The sequence below is a fragment of the Aedes albopictus genome, chromosome 3, assembly GCF_035046485.1.
Source record: "Aedes albopictus strain Foshan chromosome 3, AalbF5, whole genome shotgun sequence".
NCBI lineage: Eukaryota > Metazoa > Arthropoda > Insecta > Diptera > Culicidae > Aedes > Aedes albopictus.
This window is the reverse complement of record NC_085138.1, coordinates 259702155-259722598: the sequence shown is the minus strand read 5'-3', so window position 1 is coordinate 259722598 and position 20444 is coordinate 259702155. Positions and strand designations below refer to the sequence as shown.

Below are 20444 nucleotides of genomic sequence, written 5' to 3'. Positions count from 1 at the left end.
CATAATTTTTGTTAAAACAAACAACAACAGTCATCATAACCTCTTTTCGAGAATGGAAATTTTTCAAACTAGGTTTTAAAACAGTTTTATTCCTACTCTCAATGTGGTTTGCAAAAACACTCCGAGAGTGGTCCACTTAGCCGGAAGATGCTCTTAAAGAGGATATCAATAGGTTTTGATGTATAAATCAGTTTTATTGCAAGTTTTATAAAATTAGTCATGAAGATCTCTTATAGAGCCGAACAAAACTTAAAATGTTACTTGGGAGTGTTTTATTTTGCCGATTTCGTGCGCTTTTTTAATAACTTTTTGACCGTTGATTTTTGCGATACATTTTCTTCGGAGAAGTTCCTACATAGGACAATGCGCATCTTTTGACATGAAGAGCTGGATGATCAATCCACCTATAAGTGAGATTAAAAAAATATATTTTTAAAGAATGCAGATAGACGTTTGATGTCTTCGGCAAAGTTGTGCAAAACTCAACAACTTTGTCAAAGACGTCATAATGCTAAATCTCATACTTTACGAGATATATTGTGTTGTATGTTCATGACTTCTTAAAATCATATATTTCATCATAACTTTTTAACGGGATTTTTGACATTTTTTTCGTTCTCTACAAAGTTGTTTAGAATGTAAAAATACATGTTTTTGCTGAACATCGAAATACGATATCATTTGGAATAAACAAGTTATTTACAAATTACTATTTTTTATAGGGTAACTTTGAACACGTCTAACTGCTTTCGGCGCAAAATGGCGCAGAAAACCGTTTCGAATAATGAAACAACAATGTTTCTACTTTATGAAAATGGCTCAAACTTTTGTATGCAAGTGTATTCTTTATGTGTTCTGGTAAAAAAAAACAAACAATTATCAAATATTGAAATTATTTAATAACTTCTTCATTTAACGAGATAGAGTGTCGTAATGTTTAGCAAAATTGTGTATTTTTGTATGCTCAACATCTTTGCAAAACATGCAAATAATGTAAACATTCTGGATTAAAAGTTATAATAAAAATAAATTTCTGAGTGATTTTTTGATATGTTTATTTTTATAACTCGTTAAATAATCATAGCTTTTTACCAATATTCCCAAGTAACATTTTAAGTTTTGTTCGGCTCTACTAGAGATCTTCATGACCAATTTTATAAAATTTGCAATAAAACTGAATCATACATCAAAACCTTTTGATAACCTCTTTTTTTATCTCCATTAACGAGATTTTTAGCCCTATGCCAGTTCATTTCGGGACTCAAACTCACATTTTGTGAGTTTGTCGGGAGTGTGATAACCTGCTTTTCCACCAACAGATGTCGTTACTAATCGAACGGATCGCCACCTGATGAGAGTTTTAACAGTTTTATTGTAGTAATAATGATTGCCATAAGGTTTACATATCGGAAAGTTTTGTTTACTCTTAAAATCTGTCTTTATGGATATCTTCAAGTAAACTATAAAACATTTTATCAATGGTTTTCATAAAAGCAATCATAAAACTGCGAGTTTTTATTATTGCTGTAATAAAACCCTAATAAAGTCAAACAAAACCAATCAGCAATGAAATTGTTACTTGGGTTTCCTACATTTTTTCCATGTTCTAGAAAGTTGTTGAGCATACAAAAATAGGCAATTTTGCCGAACAATGCGACATTCTTTCTCGTTGAATTAAGAAGTTAATAAATAATTTCAATATTTGATAACTGTTTATTTACCATAACACATAAAGAATACAGTTGCATACAAAAGTTTAAGCAATTTTCATAAAGTAGAAACATAGTTGTTCCATTATTCGAAACGGTTCTCTACGCCATTTTGCGCCATTTTTTATTCCAATTTTTATTCCAAAAGCTAGCGTTTTTCGATGTTCAGCAAAAACATGTATTTTTACATTCTAAAGAACTTTGCCGAAGACATCAAACGTCTTTCTGCATTTTTTAAAAACAATTTTTTTTTATCTCACTTATAGGTGGATTGATCATCCAGCTCTTCATGTCAAAAGATGCGCTTTGTCTTATGTTCGTCTTATGTAGAAACTTCTCCGAAGAAACTATATCGGAAAAATTAGCGGTTGAAAAGTAATTAAAAAAGCGCACGAGATCGGCAAAACAAAACACTGTGCCTTCGTTGTGGTAGTACCTAATGTTGCGGTAATGGCAATTGAACACTTTTTCGACTGAAATGTTACCAGAAGGAATTTTTAATAGATATATTATGCTTAATATTTGACGGGCTTGGTGGTCTAGTGGCTACCGCTTCTGATTCATATGCAGAAGGTCATGGGTTCAATCCCTGGCCCGTCCCTTTCATCCTACTTTGTATCTTTCTATCCACTTCCTCTCTCTCTCTCTTCTCTATATATACAACTCATGTATATTCATATGTTCATAGCCATCGCTAGAACCAGAAACGAATTGGAAAAAAGTCGTTTCCCTCCCTTCCAATTTCCACTCACAGCACAGTGTATATAACGCCTACAAGTTAAGCAACCAAAGCGTGCTGTGCCGCTTGACCTTATTCACCTCATTCACCACACAATCTATCACCTTACGAACACTATAAATAACCCCATATCCATGGATCGCATCACCGACCCAACGGTGACTCCCAGGTCTCCCATCCTTTCAGTCTAACAAATACCCCAGTCCGTGCTGGTTGTGGGGATGCAGAGGTGATCTCGGTCTTTAGTAGCAACAACCAGCACACTCTAACATTCCTCTCCCTTCCCAACTGACTATAAGGACGTGGCCGGCGCCGTTATTGATCCAAAATGTATGAGCTGCTAGAATTGCACTTTGAGAATAAGTGGAGTGTCCCAGCCCTTATTCATTTGGATCTCAGTGCAATTGGTACCAGCTCAGATCAATCACGGAGTAGCAACCATTGACATGTATAGTCAGATTTGATCGTTTTGATCGTTGATCGATATATTATGCTTAAATTTTGAGATTGCATCATTTGTTTGCTTAAGATTTGTCCAAAAACCTATTTTTAAAAAAATATTTTCCTTAAGGGGCCGTACACAAATTATGTCACGCTTTTAGGGGGAGGGGGGTTATGCAGAACGTGACGACTCATACAAAAATTATTTGGGTCCCATACAAAAAGTGTGACCTAGGGGGAGGGGGGGGGGGTTCTTGAAAAAGGTCGATTTTTGCGTGACATAATTTGTGTATCACCCCTAATATGTTTGCTGCTGTCTTCCTATTGTTGCGGTATCCCATATGATTTTAATGGGATACCGCAACAACAGGAACAAATACCGCAACATTCAGATAAAAACGAATAAAATGCTCATAACAACCTCAAAGTGGCAATATTTCGTTATTTTCCTGTAGATAAAGGATAGATTTTATTATTTTCAATTCAATCCATGTAAAAAGTTTGCTTGGGGCGATACTATTGTGGTTTAAGCATGGACCCAGTGCTTAACTCCCCCATGATCGGTTCAATTACTCTACCTCAAACTACAATTTTAGTAAATATTATCACTCCACCGAGCTTAAGAACAGTTTATTTTGAGTTCTTACAAAGCCCTAACTACATTCACATGAAATAAATATTATTTTGTAAAATTTAATACCTCTTCGAAGCTTACTACAAATTTGACACCTTCTTTGATTTTGGTGCTTTTCCGTGCGTTTCATTGGAAGTGAAAACATTTTCTCTATTTTTGATACTGAACAGCATGTTTAAGGTGAAACATCAAATAATCCCATTGCAATTTTTCTTACAAACTTTAGAGGCACAAATCTGACGAACAAAGCATCGAACCAAGCCGCACTTGTTTTTCCTGGCTTTGCTCACTTGCTAAAAGAGGCAGCTTTTACAAATCGAGAGCATTTGTTTACGAATTTTCAAGATTGGTGCTCTTGAAAACGTGAGTAGGGAACCAAGTCGGCCATTGTGGCAGCCATGTTTGTATTCTCTGAAGTTTCTCCTTAACTGACATCCAAAATGAAGGTCATCACGGTGTCAGGCCATTCGGCCGAAGGTCGTCAGGCCAAATGGTCATTGGGTCTTCTTCTTGCGGAGACGAACCAGCCTCGGGCTAAAAGTCTCGATAATAAAGATAAAAAAAAATCTTCTTGCCGTTACGTCCCCACTGAGACAAAGCCTGCTTCTCAGCTTCAGTTCTATGAACACTTCCATAGTAGGCCGGCCCAAATACAAAAATGTCGAAAAATTCTACGGGGCACCCTCTAGAATCGTGCCTTTGGATAAGAAGAACAATGTGTGGAAGATTCAGCTTAATCGGTTGAAAACTGAGCTGGCGCAAATGAGTTGAAGGTTTGTATGAGATGTTCAGTCCAAATATATGAGAAATTGGATGACCTCCAATCTCTCATACAGCACGCCGGTTTGGCGAGTTCGATTTGGCTCAGAATTGAAAGAATAACAGTTGATATCCTAATGAACAACTTTGTAGAAGACCATATCATGATAAAACATAATTTAGTTGCAGTTTTAGCCAAAGAAACCAGGATGAGGACATCTTCCCCCGTTTACTCTCGGTTGTTATATGCAGCACGTGTTGGTCGGCCGTAGCTTGCGCGCTACATCATAGGCAGCTATGTAATTCTACATTGTCTCGATACTCACCCACATGCGTGAGCAATGAAAATGAAGGACAACATAGCCGCCTATGATGTAGTGAGCAAATTTCGAACGGCAAACACGTGCTGCATGTAACAACCGAGAGTAAACGGGGGAAGATGTCCTATTTCCTGGTTTCGTTGGCTAAAACCGCAACTAAATTAAGTTTTATCATGATATGGTCTTCTACAAAGTTGTTCATTAGAGTATCAACTGCTATTTTTTCAGTTTGTGCTCAGCTTCTGAGTCGTGCGGACGTGTTTTTCGACTGCTCACGTTGAAAGTCAAGCGTTTAGTAACGGTGGTTCTATCTTTCTTTTTTTCGCTGTGCAGCGTCACACGCTGGAGTGTTTCGCGATGAGGCGAGAAAACACCTTTCGTTTAGACTACTCGTGCTTCCCGGTGAAGCCATCATTCGAAAAGGTGCACGGCTTCTGCCGATCAGTGCTTGGGCTGAAGAAAGAAGACGTAGTGAGACTACAGTGCCACAAAGGTGAACAATGTGCGTTCGTCAAGGTCAGCAGGGACGGATGTCCTGGGGCCTGACGCACCCCCCCGCTTGCGAGTCAGCCGCGTAGTTGCCGGCTAAGAATAGGACTACTAACCCCAATTCAAGGTGTCAAGCGACCCGTGCCGAGGAATGAGTGATCGAGGGGGTGAAAAAGATGCTCGATCTTTAACGGAGCCTGTGGGGCACCTGGGCACCCCCCACAGTAAGCTGTCCCTTACCGCGTTAATGCAGAGCTCTGGCGTGGTGGACATTCTTTCTCGTGCGACTCGTGGGAATCAAATATGAGTAAAAATCTTAAGAATCAAAATTCAGGTGGAAGTAGCGGTGCGATCAACCCCTTCGCAAGAAGCGGGTTGATGAGGTCTCCTACAAGGAGAAGCGAGGAGTCAGGTGCTGGAAGCTGCTTACGCAGCTCAAGCGTGGGAGCTCCTGTCCACTCCACGGCAAGCCAGCCGGCGGAGGTCATGGACGGAGCATGGTTGCTGAGGGCCATCAGCCAAGTTGCAGAAAAAGGACGGCCCGCATTTGAGGTAGCTGAGCAGCAGCTTGGCAAAATTATCGACTTTGCGACAACTAAGTCGAATATAAGCAAGGACCTGAAAACGGCCTTGCTTCGGCTTAGGGCGTCTGTCGATAATGCCAAGCAGGAGCACGCGGTTGCGTTGCTGGCTGCGGCAGCGGCGGAACCCGCAAAGGAGAAAGCGTCTAAGTTTACACAAACGGAGGCCTTCTCCTTCGCGGGTAGTCCGAAGAGAGTGGAAGCGAATGCTCGCGACAAAAGCGACAAGCATTCGCAGAAGCGGGCGAGGCAGCCGTCAGGTGAGGAGCTGTCTGGCGGCGCCCGCAAGGCCAGGCGTATAATAACCCCGAAAGCCGGTGGTAACGCTGGAAAGTCGGACCCCAGCCAGGGTTCCCGGAAAGCTGGGAAGGGTGGGCCTGAAAAGGCCGGCCCGTCCCGGAATGATGGGAACAAGGGGTTGCGACCAATGGTGGGCCCTCAGCAGCCACAGAGCAGGGCGATCCAAGGAGAGGACCCTCCTTGGACAAAGGTAGAGCGGAAGAGGAAGAAGAAGGGGAATCCGCAGGCAGAAGTGCAGGTCGCCAAGCCAAGGCGTAGGAAGGCAGGTGCCAGGCGCGAAAAAGGTGACGCTATCGTCATCAAGACCGAACAGTCGAAATACTCGGACGTCTTGAAGGCGATGAGGTGCGACGCCAAGCTCGAGGGTCTTGGAGCCGACGTACGCAGTATCAGACGTACTCGTACGGGCGAAATGATCCTGGAGCTTAAGCGCGAGAAGGATCACAAGGGCGCCGCCTACAAGAGGCTGGCAGAAGAGGTCCTTGGTGATGGAGTGGAGGTGAGGGCTCTTACGCATGAGGCGACTCTGAAGGTCAAAGACCTAGACGAGATCACCGAAGCGGAAGAGCTCGTCACGGCACTGCGGCAACAGTGCGATGTTCAGGTGGCCGCCACAGCCGTCAGGCTGCGGAAGGGGCCAGCAGGGACACAGATAGCTCTGGTTCAGCTACCTGTGGCGGACGTTAAAAAGTCCGTTAAAGTAGGGAGTATTAAGGTGGGCTGGTGTGTATGTCACCTGACATTCCACGAGCCACCTGAGGTTTGCTTCAGGTGTCTGGAACCAGGACACAAGTCGTGGGACTGCAAAGGCCCCGACAGGCGCAAACTGTGTAGGCGATGCGGCGCTGAAGGTCATAAGGCCCAAAGCTGCACGAGTCCGCCCATCTGCATGATCTGTACCGGGAAAACCTCGAAAAACAGACATGCGATGGGTGGTCCAGGGTGCCCGGCCTTTAAGAAAGCCGCAGTGAGCAACAAATCACAGTGCAGGTAACGCAGCTGAACCTGAACCACTGTGATGCGGCTCAGCAACTGCTTTGTCAGGCAGTTTCTGAGTGGGAGACGGATATCGCCATCATATCGGACCCATACCGAGTACCCGCCGGCAACGGCAACTGGGTCGCGGATGGGACCAGAAAAATGGCGGCGATATGGACGACGGGTAAATACCCCGTTCAGGAGTTGGTGTCTACTACCTATGAGGGCTTCGTGGTCGCCAAAGTAAACGGGGTCTTCTTCTGTAGCTGTTATGCGCCTCCGCGGTGGCCGATCGAGCAGTTCACGCAAATGCTGGACCGCTTAACGACCGTGCTCACAGGGCGAAGGCCGGTGGTAATAGCGGGCGACTTTAATGCCTGGGCCGTGGAATGGGGAAGCCGTTTCACGAACCAGCGGGGTCAGATCCTGCTAGAAACACTGGCCATCTTAGATGTCGACTTGGCTAATGTCGGTACCAAGAGTACCTTTAGTCGAAACGGAGCGGAGTCAATTATTGACGTGACCTTTTGTAGTCCTGGCCTAACAAGTAGTTCGAACTGGAGAGTAGATGATGGCTACACTCACAGCGACCACCTGGCGGTTCGCTACAGTATCGACTACAATAACAGCAGACAGCGGATAGAAGAAGAGGCGGCTAGGCCAAGGCCAAGCCCTCGCAGGTGGAAGACATCATACTTCGACGAAGGGGTATTTAGGGAGGCGCTCCGCCGTGAGCGAAACTTAATCGGTTTAGACGGCGACGAGCTGGTAGCGGTGCTCTCACGTGCGTGTGATGCGACCATGCCTAGGCGAGTCCACCCTAGAAATGGGAGGCCACCGGCTTACTGGTGGACCGACGCGATTGCGGACCTGCGCCGCGCCTGCCTACGGGCTAGGCGGCGGATGCAGCGAGCACGATCAGAGGAAGAGCGAAACGAACGGCGGGTGGTGTTCGCCGCTGCAAAAGCCGCGCTTAAGACCGAGATAAGAGCAAGCAAAAAGGCCTGCTTTGAGGGTCTCTGTCAGAGTGCCAATACGAACCCGTGGGGTGACGCCTACAGGATCGTTATGGCCAAGACGAGAGGTGTGATGGCTCCTACAGAGCAATCTCCAGAGATGTTGGAGGGGATCATTGGAGGACTTTTTCCGCGTCATGATCCTAGTCCTTGGCCTCCTTTCGTAGGACAGCCGGGGACTGGGGCTGGCGATGAGGAGAGGGTCACCGATGTGGAACTTGCGGGGATAGCTAAGTCCCTTAGCGTAGGTAAGGCCCCAGGTCCGGACGGAGTTCCGAACTTGGCCTTAAAAGTAGCTATTGCAGAGGCTCCCGAGATGTTCAGGTCTGCTATGCAGAAATGCCTGGACGAGGGAGTTTTCCCAGAAGATTGGAAGAGGCAGAGCCTGGTACTATTGCCAAAGGCGGGGAAACCACCCGGAGACCCGTCGGCATATAGACCAATATGCTTGATTGACACGGCGGGGAAGGTGCTCGAAAAGATCATCCTCAATAGAATGTTGCGGTTCACCGAGGGCGAAAATGGTCTTTCGAGTAACCAGTACGGCTTCCGGAAGGGGAGGTCCACCGTAGACGCTATCTTGTCGGTTACAAAAACCGCCGAGAAAGCACTCGAGCCTAAGAGGAGGGGAATTCGCTTTTGCGCGGTAGTGACTCTGGATGTAAGGAATGCGTTTAATAGCGCCAGCTGGTCTGCTGTTGCCGATGCGCTCTTGCGTCTGGGGATACCGGAGTACCTGTACAAGATTCTCGGAAGTTACTTTCAGAATCGTGTACTAGTCTACGACACGGAGGTGGGTCGGAAGTGCTTTCACATAACCTCAGGAGTCCCGCAAGGTTCCATCCTGGGTCCGGTGTTATGGAATGTCATGTACGACGAGGTGTTGAGGTTAGAGTATCCAGTGGGAGTGGTGATTGTCGGATTTGCCGACGACATTACGCTCGAAGTCTACGGTGAAACGATCGAGGAGGTAAAGTTGACTACCAACCACTCGATCAAGGTTGTGGAGGCGTGGATGCGGTCCAGGAAACTGGAGCTGGCTCACCACAAGACAGAGGTGACGGTTGTTAACAACCTGAAGTCGGAGCAGCAGACGGAGATCAGTGTAGGAGACTGTACTATCCTGTCAAAGCGCTCCGTCAAACACTTGGGCGTGATGATCGACGATAAGCTTACCTTCGGTAGCCACGTCGATTATGCCTGTAAAAGAGCCTCCACAGCTATTGCGGCACTGTCCCGGATGATGTCCAATAGCTCTGCGGTGTACGCCAGTAAGCGCAAGCTTCTGGCTAGTGTTGCTACATCCATACTTAGGTATGGCGGCCCGGCGTGGGGCACCGCGCTAAGTACTAAATGCTACCGACGGAAGCTGGAAAGTACTTACAGGCTTATGTGCCTGAGGGTTGCGAGCGCGTACCGTACCGTGTCACACGACGCTCTCTGCGTCATTACTGGTATGGTGCCTATCAGCATTCTTATCCGTGAGGACATGGAGTGCTTCGAAATGCGCGGCACAAGAGGCATACGCAGGACTGTCAGGATGGCCTCTATGGTCAAATGGCAGCGCGCGTGGGACAGTTCCACCAAAGGAAGGTGGACCTATAGGTTGATACAGAGGGTAGATAGTTGGATTAATAGGCGCCATGGGGAAGTCACATTCCACCTGACACAGGTCCTTACAGGTCATGGTTGCTTCCGACAGTATCTACACCGTTTCGGGCATGCGAATTCTCCCGAATGCCCAGTGTGCAATGGTTCAGAGGAAACGGCGGAACACGTTTTGTTCGTGTGCCCGCGTTTTCACACAATGCGTGACCGCATGCTTGCCACATGCGGGGAGGACACAACTCCGGACAACTTGGTCCAGAGGATGTGTAGGGATGAGTTTGGCTGGAACGCCGTTTCAACGGCTATTACCCACATCGTCTGGGAGCTACAGAGGAGGTGGCGCGTGGACTCGGAGAATGGCTAGTCCAGATGCAGTACAAGAGGTGGTCCAGGGGTTCGGAGTCGGCTTCGTAGGTCATACCGGTGCCCTGCGGTCGAGATCGACCCTTACAACGATTAAGTGGCCGCGGAGAGGAAGTCCCGGTAGTGGTGCTGTCGTGGCGTCGGTCTACTGGGTTGGATCCGAGCCCGCGGTTGGAAAGGGGTCCCCGGTAAGGGTCGGGGTAGGTGAGATCCTGCTGTCTGCAACCTACGGGTGCATCTGATAGGGCCTGAAGGGTAGTGATACCCTTCCTTACGGGCAGGTCAGATCGGGTTGCATGTGGGCATCAGTTCTTGATGTCCGCTCAGCAGTAGGGCGCGGGCGGGGTTGACCCTGCCCGCCTTCCGAGGACAAAGGGAGTGGCGAGGACCACTCGGGAAACTGGCTAAGCGCCAGCATGCTACCGTGATGGACTCTCCAAAACGAGTCATCGATGTTCGTTGCTGCAGGCTACGCAGCTAACCTTGTGGGTGCGATGTGCACTAGCCCCTCTCTGAAGCAATACCTTCTTGGTGGTTCCGGAGAGACGTAGGGTTTGGCGACCATAGGAATGGTTTAGTGGGTACGAGGAGAGAGTAGTCCTGGATTTTACTTTTGTTGTAGAAGACGGCCTGTCAGACCTACACTACCCTAACCTTCTGTTAGGGTGTCTGTTGAGCAGATTATCCCCCTATGGTTTAGAAGGAAAAAAAAAAAAAAAAAGGTCAGCGACCTGTCGCTCGCACAAAAAATAGTGGACGAACATGACGGACGTCATGAAGTGGACCTAAATGGAAAGAAGCACAAGCTTCGCATCACCATGGAATGGAAGTGTGGAAGTGAAGGTGCACGACTTGCCCGAAAATGTGTCCGAAGTGAAGATTGTCGAGTTTCTGTGCGGTTTCGGCGAAGTGATCTCGATCAGTGAGCTAACGTGGGGAGAGGGCTACGAGTTCGCCGGCGTACCACTCGGCATATGGTCGGCTCGCATGCTGATCCGACGTAACATCGACTCGTGGGTCACTATCGATGGGCAGCAAGCTTTCGTTGTCTACAAAGGCCAGCTGCAGTCATGCAAACACTGCAAAGAGCAGGCACACACTGGCATTTCTTGTGTCCAGAACAAGAAACTTCTGGTACAGAAAAGCTACGCAAACGTAGCTAAACAAGCTGGAACGACACGATCACCACCGAAGAAATCAGCCGGTGTCAAACCACCGAGCTCGAAACCGATCGGGCAAAAACCTTCCGCTCCGCCACCAGCAACTTTGGATGAGTTTCCCGAGCTTGCGAAGTCCTCGAGTCAGACCGAACCGTCTACCTCGGCTTTGGGATCCGAAAGTCAACCGACAAGGATCGACCCAACGACATCCCCCCGCTCGCAGTCCCAACGAGCGCATGCATCGTTGCTGCGACCACCACACAGCGAAAAGTCTACTAAAGCCAGCGTTGTTCTGGTCGACTGCTTCAAAAAGCCGAGCATTGTGACACGATCGCAAAGTAAGAGCGGTAATGGCAATGAATCCGACGAATCATCCACTTCTACGAGTAGCAGACGAAGCAAACAAGGTCGGCCACCCGGCAAAAAGCCCCGCCGGGAAGACGAAGACGACGAGCAGGATGAAGACTTTCTCTCATAAATGGCTCTCCTATCCTACAATATCGCATCGATCAACATCGGTACAATCACCAGCCCCACGAAACTAAACGCGCTTCGAAACTTCGTCAACAGTCAGGGCCTCGATATTGTGTGTCTACAAGAAGTGGAAAACGACCAGCTCTCCTTGCCTGGCTTTGTCGTGCACACCAATGTAGACCACACAAGAAGAGGAACGGCCATTGCAGTGAAGCAACACATCCAGGTCTCTCACGTCGAGAAGAGCCTGAACAGCCGACTGCTTGCGCTGAGAGTTCAAGACACGACGATTTGCAACATCTACGCTCCCTCCGGTTCGGCACAGCGAGCAGCTCGGGAGGAATTTTTCAATGGAACTCTCGCTTATTACCTACGTCATCACACCGCACACGTCATCCTCGCTGGCGACTTCAACTGCGTACTGCGCGCATGCGACTCGTCCAGCCCGAACACAAGCCCTGCTCTTAAAACAGCTGTTCAACAGCTACAGCTGCACGATATTTGGGAGAAATTGTGCCCGCGGGATGCTGGCTTTACGTATGTCTGCCGCAACGCACAATCGCGTCTGGACAGAATCTACGTCAGCAGTGGTTTGCGCGAAAACCTACGAACTGCCCACACACACGTCTGTTCTTTCACAGATCACAAAGCGCTGACTTTGCGACTCTGCCTCCCCCAGCTGGGACACGAGCCGGGGCGCGGTTTCTGGTCTCTGCGGCCCCATCTTTTGACCGAAGAAAACGTGGCGGAGTTTCAATACAAGTGGCAATATTGGACCCGCCAAAGAAGACATTTCGCCTCGTGGATGGAGTGGTGGCTCACGTACGCAAAACCGAAAATTAAAAGTTTCTTCAAATGGAAATCTCGTGCCGCTTTCGATGAGTTCCATGACCAGCACCAGCGCCTTTATGCTGAGCTGAGGGTAGCGTACGACGGGTACTATCAGCATCCCGAATTGTTAACCACGATAAACCGGCTAAAAGGGGAAATGTTGGCGCTGCAAAGGAACTTCTCCCACATGTTCATGCGCACCAACGAAACGTATGTAGCAGGGGAACCGATGTCGATCTTCCAATTGGGGGAAAGGCGACGAAAGAAGACTGTCATCACGCAGCTGCGGACGGGAGAAAACGAAATCATCGACCAACCGCCAGCAATCCAGGCAAATCTGCTAAATTTTTTCTCGAACCTCTACTCGGAAGAAGCAGCCGAAAACAACATCGATGATTTTGTATGCGACCGTGTAATCCCTCCAAACGATCAAGCAAACCGTGCCTGTACGAGCGAGATCACCACGGCAGAAATTCTGTCTGCAATCAGAGAAAGTGCACCACGAAAATCCCCGGGCTGTGATGGTATCCCACGAGAGTTTTATCTTCGCATGTTCGACGTCATCCACCGGGAGCTGAACCTTTTGCTCAACGAAGCACTCGCCGGTAATCTTCCCCCCGCATTTGTGGAGGGTATCATCGTGCTAGTGAAGAAGAAGGGAGGTGATAACACAGCCCGGTCATATCGCCCCATCTCGTTGCTCAACAGCGACTACAAACTTCTCTCGCGAATTCTCAAAACTCGACTAGAGCGTGTGATGAGAGACCACCACGTGCTAAGCGACGGGCAGAAATGCTCAAACACAGACCGTAACATCTTTCAGGCGACTCTCGCCATTAAAGATCGAATAGCCAATCTCCGCCATCAACGTCGAGCCGGGAAGCTCATTAGCTTCGACTTGGAGAACGCATTCGATCGGGTCAGGCACTCGTTCCTTTTCCAAACCATGTGCTCGCTCGGGTTCAACGAAGATCTCGTCACTCTCCTCTCTCGGATCGCCAGCCGGTCGACCTCTCGGCTGCTCATCAACGGGCATCTATCTCGTCCGTTCGAAATTAAACGCTCGGTTCGGCAAGGGGACCCGTTGTCTATGCACCTCTTCACGGAACTACAAATCAACCCAAATTTAAGTTGTTTTGACGCAATCCCGGTCTTCCGTGGAATACCTCAAATTTGCGTCAAACAGCGAAAGTGGTGAGTGAGTAGTTCTCGTTTGAGAGCGGCAAAAAAATTAACCCACTGGTAAGTTATTTTCACCCAACGGAGGCCTCAAATGACGCAAATTTGGGTTAACTCAAGAAAACCCAAATTTGGCTTCTTCCACGGAAGAGCAGCGGATGCGTCGGTGCTTCTCTCTTTGTTTTCGACAACATTGCGGTGGAGCGAGGGAGAAAACAACCCAACTTTGAGTTAAAACTAAAAGCAGTTTAGCCAAATTTGAGTTTTTAAAACTTATTCTTTGGGTTTTAATATTTTTCCGTGTTCGTGTTGTACCTTCCCCCCTTCAACGATCTCCTCGTTGCGTATGCTGATGACATCAGCGTCGTCGTGACGTCAACGGCACAAATCGAAGCACTGAATGGGCTGTTTCATCGCTTCGAGATAGTCGCCGGTGCGAAGTTAAATCTGCGGAAGACGATTGCAATCAATGTTGGGTTTTGCGAAGGCAATGAAATCACCACCCAGTGGCTGCAGACAGCCAACACAGTCAAAATTCTGGGTATTGTCTTCGCGAACTCGATAAGGTTGATGACAACTCTCAACTGGAATGCGTTAGTGGGGAAGTTTGCGCAGCAAATGTGGCTGCAATCCCTGCGCACCTTGACACTGCAGCAGAAGGTGATAATGTTGAATACGTTCGGCACCTCGAAACTTTGGTACCTCTCGTCAGTGTTACCACCCTTGGGTATACACACGGCAAAAATCACCGCAACGATGGGTACGTTCCTGTGGAGAGGAATTGTTGCTCGCGTACCAATGATGCAGTTGGCGCGCAGCAAAGAACGCGGAGGATTAAACCTGCACTTGCCTGCCTTGAAGTGCCCATCCCTGGCAATCAACAGACATCTTCTCGAGATCGAGTCCCTTCCCTATTATAGATCCCTTCTCTTCCATGCAAATCCCCGCCCTGCAACTCCAATAGATCATCCTGACGTTAAATTAATCCTTTCAAAACAATCCCACATTCCCCTCCAAATCCAAGAAAACCCCTCCGCCGGTCGAATACATCAGTTCTTTATAGAACAAACCGAGGTACCAAAGGTGGAACGCAACAGTCCGGCGACAGACTGGATACGCGTGTGGCGAAACGTTCACAGTAGACAACTCTCCTCGGCGGAACGATCGAAACTGTACCTGCTCGTGAACGGGAAGTTCGAGCACCGGAAGCTGCTGTTCGTAATGCAGCGGGTGGCAGACGAAAACTGCACGCACTGTGGCAACCAAGTTGAAACGCTCCGGCACAAATTCTGCGACTGCGCTCGCGTCGGCCCGGCTTGGACGGTCCTTCAGCGAAGATTGACAGGCACAATGGATGGGTGGAGACGACTCACGTTCGAGGATCTCGTGCAGCCTGCTCTGGCAGGAATGAACAGAACACAACGAGTGGCAATTCTTAGAATATTTATAAAATACATCGCCTTTGTAAATGACTGTTACAATGTAATTGATGTAAGTGCTTTGAATTTTCACTTAGAATTGTAAACTTTTAAATATTGTAAACTAATACTAATAAATTGACAAATAAACCAACTTTTACAAAAAAAAATTCTTTCAATTCTGAGTCAAATCGAACTCGCCAAACCGGCGTGTTGTATGAGAGACTGGAGGTCATCCAATTTCCCATATATTTGGACTGAACATCCCATACAAACCTTCAACTCATTTGCGCCAGCTCAGTTTTCAACCGATTAAGCTGAATCTTTCACACATTGTTCTTCTTATCCAAAGGCACGATTCTAGAGGGTGCCCCGTGAATTTTGAAAACTTTTGTTTCGCTTCATACAAATGTGGGCCGTTCTATTCCATAGTTATTAACTGAGAGCTTCCTCTGCAAATGACCATTTTGCATGTGTGTATCGTGTGACAGGCACGAAGATACTTTATTGATGCTGAATCTACTGATATTTTACCCATGAATTTTCCCTTCTTTTAAATATAGGCTGTTCTTTCTAGTATCATTGCTAAAATAGGTTTTGGCGCTGAAACTGCTGATATTCAATTCATAAATTTTTTCTTTAAATATTTTTTTCTTTAAAACCTAGGCTATTCTTTCTAGTTTCATTGTTAAACTAGGTTTTGGCAAAACATGTTGGAAAAGGTAAAAACAACGGCTAACTTTCAATTCGTCCTGATGACCATTCGGCCTAATGACCATTGGGCCTAATGGCCCAGCATCGTCATCACATAACTGAATACTTTTCTTGTTCCAATAAAAATCTACCAAGATTTAGTAGTAGATTATGTGATAAATATCATAAAACTCCCCAGGCGGGCCAAAATACCTCCACTACCCTACGATGTCGGGCCTGATTACGAGTGTCACTTCACGGTGAAAACAAAAAAGTGACACCGGTAATAAGGACGGTGAAAGTGATTCTTATTTGATAAGCCCACAACTTTTTCACCGTGAGTTCGCAATGTGTCACCGTGATTGATTTTCACCGTGAAGTGACACTCATAATAAGGCCCGTCAATTATGAAACCTCGTCATCCTGGATTCGGAAATTGTTATCCAACAGGGCAAAATATATGTTCTGTGTTGTGTTGTGTATTTGTTCACATGTGAAGTCCTCATGCGTTATAAAACATTTGTAGTGTTCTACTACAAGATGTTATATTTAATTGTGCATTTGTAGTACTTCGTATTTTTTGTAATAGGCTGTCGTACATAGTGTGAAGAACAGTTTAGCAGATTTGGACAATGAGTTTTTACTTTGTTGTAGTAGGGGGGCTTGCCTACTCTAACAAATTGGAATATTGGCTCAACATATGTTGATTGTTGATTTCATCGAGTTTCCGTAGCGTTCCAGTGTATTAATTGTTCTTAATAAATTCTACTAAATGATTTCCTCAAAACTCATTGCTTTTAAAAACGAAAGTCATTTTATTCCACAATTATCGATACAATCTAATACTAAAATAGGTTGTTTGTTGTAGGAGAGTTTGATCTGGAACTGAAGAATCCCATTCAGGGTAGTCATCGCGCTGTTTGCAGCTATTCTTTCACCCCGCACTTGAATCACACTCGTTCCGGTCTGCTTTCGTCTCTGTTGGCTTGGCCACTCACTATGCTGAGCATTGCTTGTTTGTTTTGCTCAAAATTTATTCGTACTCTAGGATTTTCTTGTGGTAAAACAATAGGTAGCTGAAAAGAATGGAAGAAGAAGATTGTCTGAATTTGGTCATGGTTTATTAATTTTCATTAAACCATACCCTTCGCTATCTAGCACCTGCTTGAGTGTGGCAGTCGTTATAATGTGGTCGTCACATTTCACCCATATGTCCTTCTGGTGTCGAACGTAGGCCGTGTAGTGGCCGGCGTCCAACGTTCCCACGTGGTTGATGACCGCGTACAACGAGTAGCGGAAATCGCTGGTATCGTGGTGCTGACGACCGTGGTCATCTTCGTTGTTTGCGGCAGAGCTTGTACTTGCACTTGTGTTGCTACCCCCGGCAGCAGCTTGCTTCCGATCCGAAGACTTTGATTTCGACGACGAGGAGGAAGAGGACGCCCCGGGGGACGACTGCTGTTCAGACTTCTTTTTCGACATGAACGGAGTCATGTCCAGCTCCGATGGGAATGAGATAAAGGTCGAGATCTTTTTGTCGATCTGAAATTACAAAGAAAGTGTTACAATGAATGTAAGGACTTTTTTGCTTTTGCAAACATGTTGATATAATTTTCAACGTCAACGGCCTTACTTACCAGACTAGAATGTTCGAAGCGCTTCAGATGGAAGCTGGCGACAATTGGCAGTGTTCTCATGGACAGTTGTTTCGTCGATTCCTGGTAGCTCTTACAGCTCGAGCATTTAATCTTGGCGCTCGATCCCAAATGCTCCGCCCGGGTGAACCGTTCCAGGCAGTCAATCAGCGACTTTGGCGGTCCGCCGTATCCCTGGTTCTGGGCTTCACCCAAATCGAGCGAAATGTCCCAAAACGGGTCGATGGTGGTGGACACTCCGTTGCAAGCCTGACAAACCACGTCGCTCTGAAGGCCCCCGGTGAATATCTGATCGATGATACAATTACAGTGGGTGGGATTGTCGGGTTGCTGAAATTGTGGCTTTGATTTGTCCGTGGATGCCGCCGAAGCCGCAGCGGCCATTTCATTCATCGATATCTTACAGTGGCGATGGAGGACGTCCAGCGTGGCAATAAAGAACTCGTGAGCATCCTGTTGTTCATACCCGGCGAGGTGTCGGGCATGGTTCCATATTAAATGCAGCAGTCTATGCAGGGAAAGAGGACCTCTGGCACCGGAGTAGAACTCCTGGAACAGTCTGGATACTTCACATACGAGACATTTAGCGGCGGTTTTTGCCGTGCATTCGTGTCTCTCGGAAAGGAAGTAGTCTCTGAGCAGAGGCGTATGAATCAGAGCTTGTACAATGCAGTTCATGAAGCAGGTAGATCCTAGATTCAGCAATCCCCGCAATCCGATACTGGTGAAAGCGGTCACATGCCGGCGTTTGGGATTCTTCAGCAACAAATCAATCTCCACCTTCGAGGGAGACCACGGCCGCCAGGACAAGCTTTTGTTCAAACTCTTAGCCTCCTTCCGAATGTGCTTCTCGGCTATTGCTTGGCACTCGCTATCGTACGTAAAGTCCTTGCACTGATAGCAGTAGATCATCCCGTAGCACAGCTCCAGCACGATGTAATGCTTGGTTTGCTTGCAGTGGTCGTTGATGTGGGCCCCCTTGCATCCAAAGTAGATACAGTGCAAGCACGAATACAGCTGCGGCCCGGAACCACCACACTTGTAGCACAAGCAGGACAGAGCCTTTCTTCGCCGGGCTTCCTTGTTGATGCAGGCACTGAAATACGCGTGCACCACACTGAACGACTCCAGCCCGTACTCCTTGACGAACGCCGTGAAATGGGCACAGCCGTGATCGGACATTTCCTCGGCTTTGGAAGCTAAAATTATTATATCTCTATGCGGTGCGATGATGTTCCACTTGAGTTCCGCTGACCTCACACTTCTTCACACTCGTCGTCGTCGTCTGACTGTCTGATAACGCGAATGCCGAACGAATCACAAACACCGGACGACAACCGGACTAACCCTGCCATACAACTCTCCGGTTTGAGCAGATCTTCTTCTCCACTAATATTCCACACTTAAAAGTTATAAAACTAACTAAAATACTTATTTATTTTTTGTTTTTGCCTGCGTAAAAAGTGCCGACAAAATGCGACATCAATGCTCTTTACAACACTCTTTCCATCCGTCGTTCCGCACCAAGCACTAAAAGCAACAACAACAAAAATCATCATCAGAGTCATCATCGCGTCAGCGGCCAGGTGGATTTACTGATTTTTTGTTTGCGCTTGACGTTTCGCTTCAAAACAAATAAAAGGTCTCATGCTGGGTTTACACGGGCGCACTACCCGCATGGAAATTGGTGTTAGATATCTAACAGATGTCTGCTACAAAAAAAATGTCTAGCAGACGCAAATTTCCTGCGAAGTTTCTTTGGGCGCGACAAAAGATTTAAAAACTTAAAATTATATTGCTGACTGCACCCCAAATTGGCTTCTTTAGCGGTGTTGAGATAATTCCATATTCTAATCTGCATGCCAAACTGAGTCGAAATCCAAATTTTCATGAACTTTGGTGCACGGTACGGGAACCTATTTAAAAATCAATTCGAAGTTTGTATGGGAGCGATTTGTCGAATCACCCCTATCGCATTTTGTATCTGGGCAGAGCTGTCAAACAGATGCAGGGCTGTCAAAAGGTGATTTCATGAAATCTTTTTGAAATTAATTTTAGGTGCCAAAATAAAGTTCTAAAAATCTAAAAAAAATCATGGTGGCTTAGAAAAAGCTTAGCTCTTTCGTATGAAATCAAAAAATCAAAATATTTTTCAAAATTTAAAACCCCAATTTGACTGACACAATAAGGCAATCAAGCGTTCATCACCCTTCTCTCTCAAACAGTCACAGAAGATAGCAATTTTTGTTTATTATTTTCATAGGGAAACATTTCCGTATGAAAACAAACCTGTCCTCCTCGGGAGCGAAACAAAGAAAGGTCATCAAACGTCAGATAGCCTTATACAGTAATCGTTCGCTCGGTGCAAAAGCCTGCAATGCTTTTTAACTGCAAGTCCACTAAGTGCAACAATTTTGCAGTTATCGCACCGCTATCCGTCAAAATGAAATGTCAACAGCGGTGCGATGTTTTTCGCATGCACTTTTGCTGCAATGCGATGTAAATACACATGGGCTGCATTCTGCACTTGGGGCAGGACAGATCTAACGAGAGGAAACCTGTGCTCGAAATGTTGTTCAGAATTCCTCACAGTTCCTCAGATTTTTTCCCATTTCCCAGATCCCAAAGTGCGATCTGGCCCCAAACTGCAAAGTGTTGCATGTGCTGAATAAAATTTGTAGTTTTGGGGATGTCTTTCGACAAATTTCGTCGATCATTGATAAAAGGAGTAAGAATTTCTCAGAATTGCTCTCGTCTGCACAGTGTCTTGCCCTTAGATTCTGCAGCAACTTAAGCTGTTACTACACAGGGTCAAATATTTGTCCAAAAAGAAACCAATGCTCAAACATCTTGTTTGACTCGACCCATTTTTCTTTAATGTCAAACTTACAGTTGTTTGACGTCTGTCAGTTCTAGCAGTTATCGAATTTCATTCTGTACGTGAAACGTAAACATATTGCAGTTATCAAACGTCTAATGTATGTACCAAATATTTGAATCAATCCTTAAAAACGTGATCGATGGAGAACGATCAAAGTGTAACGTCTTTTTTCTGTGCTACTTAGTTGTGTAAATATTTATGTGTAATAATTATTAT

General features: G+C 46.5%; 1 protein-coding gene across 1 annotated transcript; it reads right to left on the bottom strand.

Annotated features, from left to right (window-relative positions):
- Positions 1-16483: 16483 nt before the first annotated feature.
- LOC134290090 (ubiquitin carboxyl-terminal hydrolase nonstop-like) lies at positions 16484-18900 on the bottom strand. The gene is made up of 3 exons (XM_062857108.1): positions 17330-18900; positions 16837-17234; positions 16484-16768 (listed from the first exon to the last, which is right to left on the bottom strand). Exons 1-3 carry the CDS (start codon positions 18527-18529, stop codon positions 16726-16728), a joined length of 1641 nt encoding a protein of 546 aa, XP_062713092.1. The 5' UTR covers positions 18530-18900; the 3' UTR covers positions 16484-16725.
- Between the last annotated feature and the right edge of the window lie 1544 nt (positions 18901-20444).

What these genes read in the sequence shown, in the direction of transcription:
- LOC134290090 (XM_062857108.1), bottom strand. Translation starts at nt 18,529, where the DNA reads ATGTCCGATCACGGCTGTGCCCATTTCACGGCGTTCGTCAAGGAGTAC. An exon ending in GCTTCGAACATTCTAGTCTG is followed by an intron (nt 17,235 to 17,329) that starts GTAAGTAAGGCC and finishes TTGTAATTTCAG; the next exon opens with ATCGACAAAAAGATCTCGAC. An exon ending in CAGGTGCTAGATAGCGAAGG is followed by an intron (nt 16,769 to 16,836) that starts GTATGGTTTAAT and finishes CATTCTTTTCAG; the next exon opens with CTACCTATTGTTTTACCACA.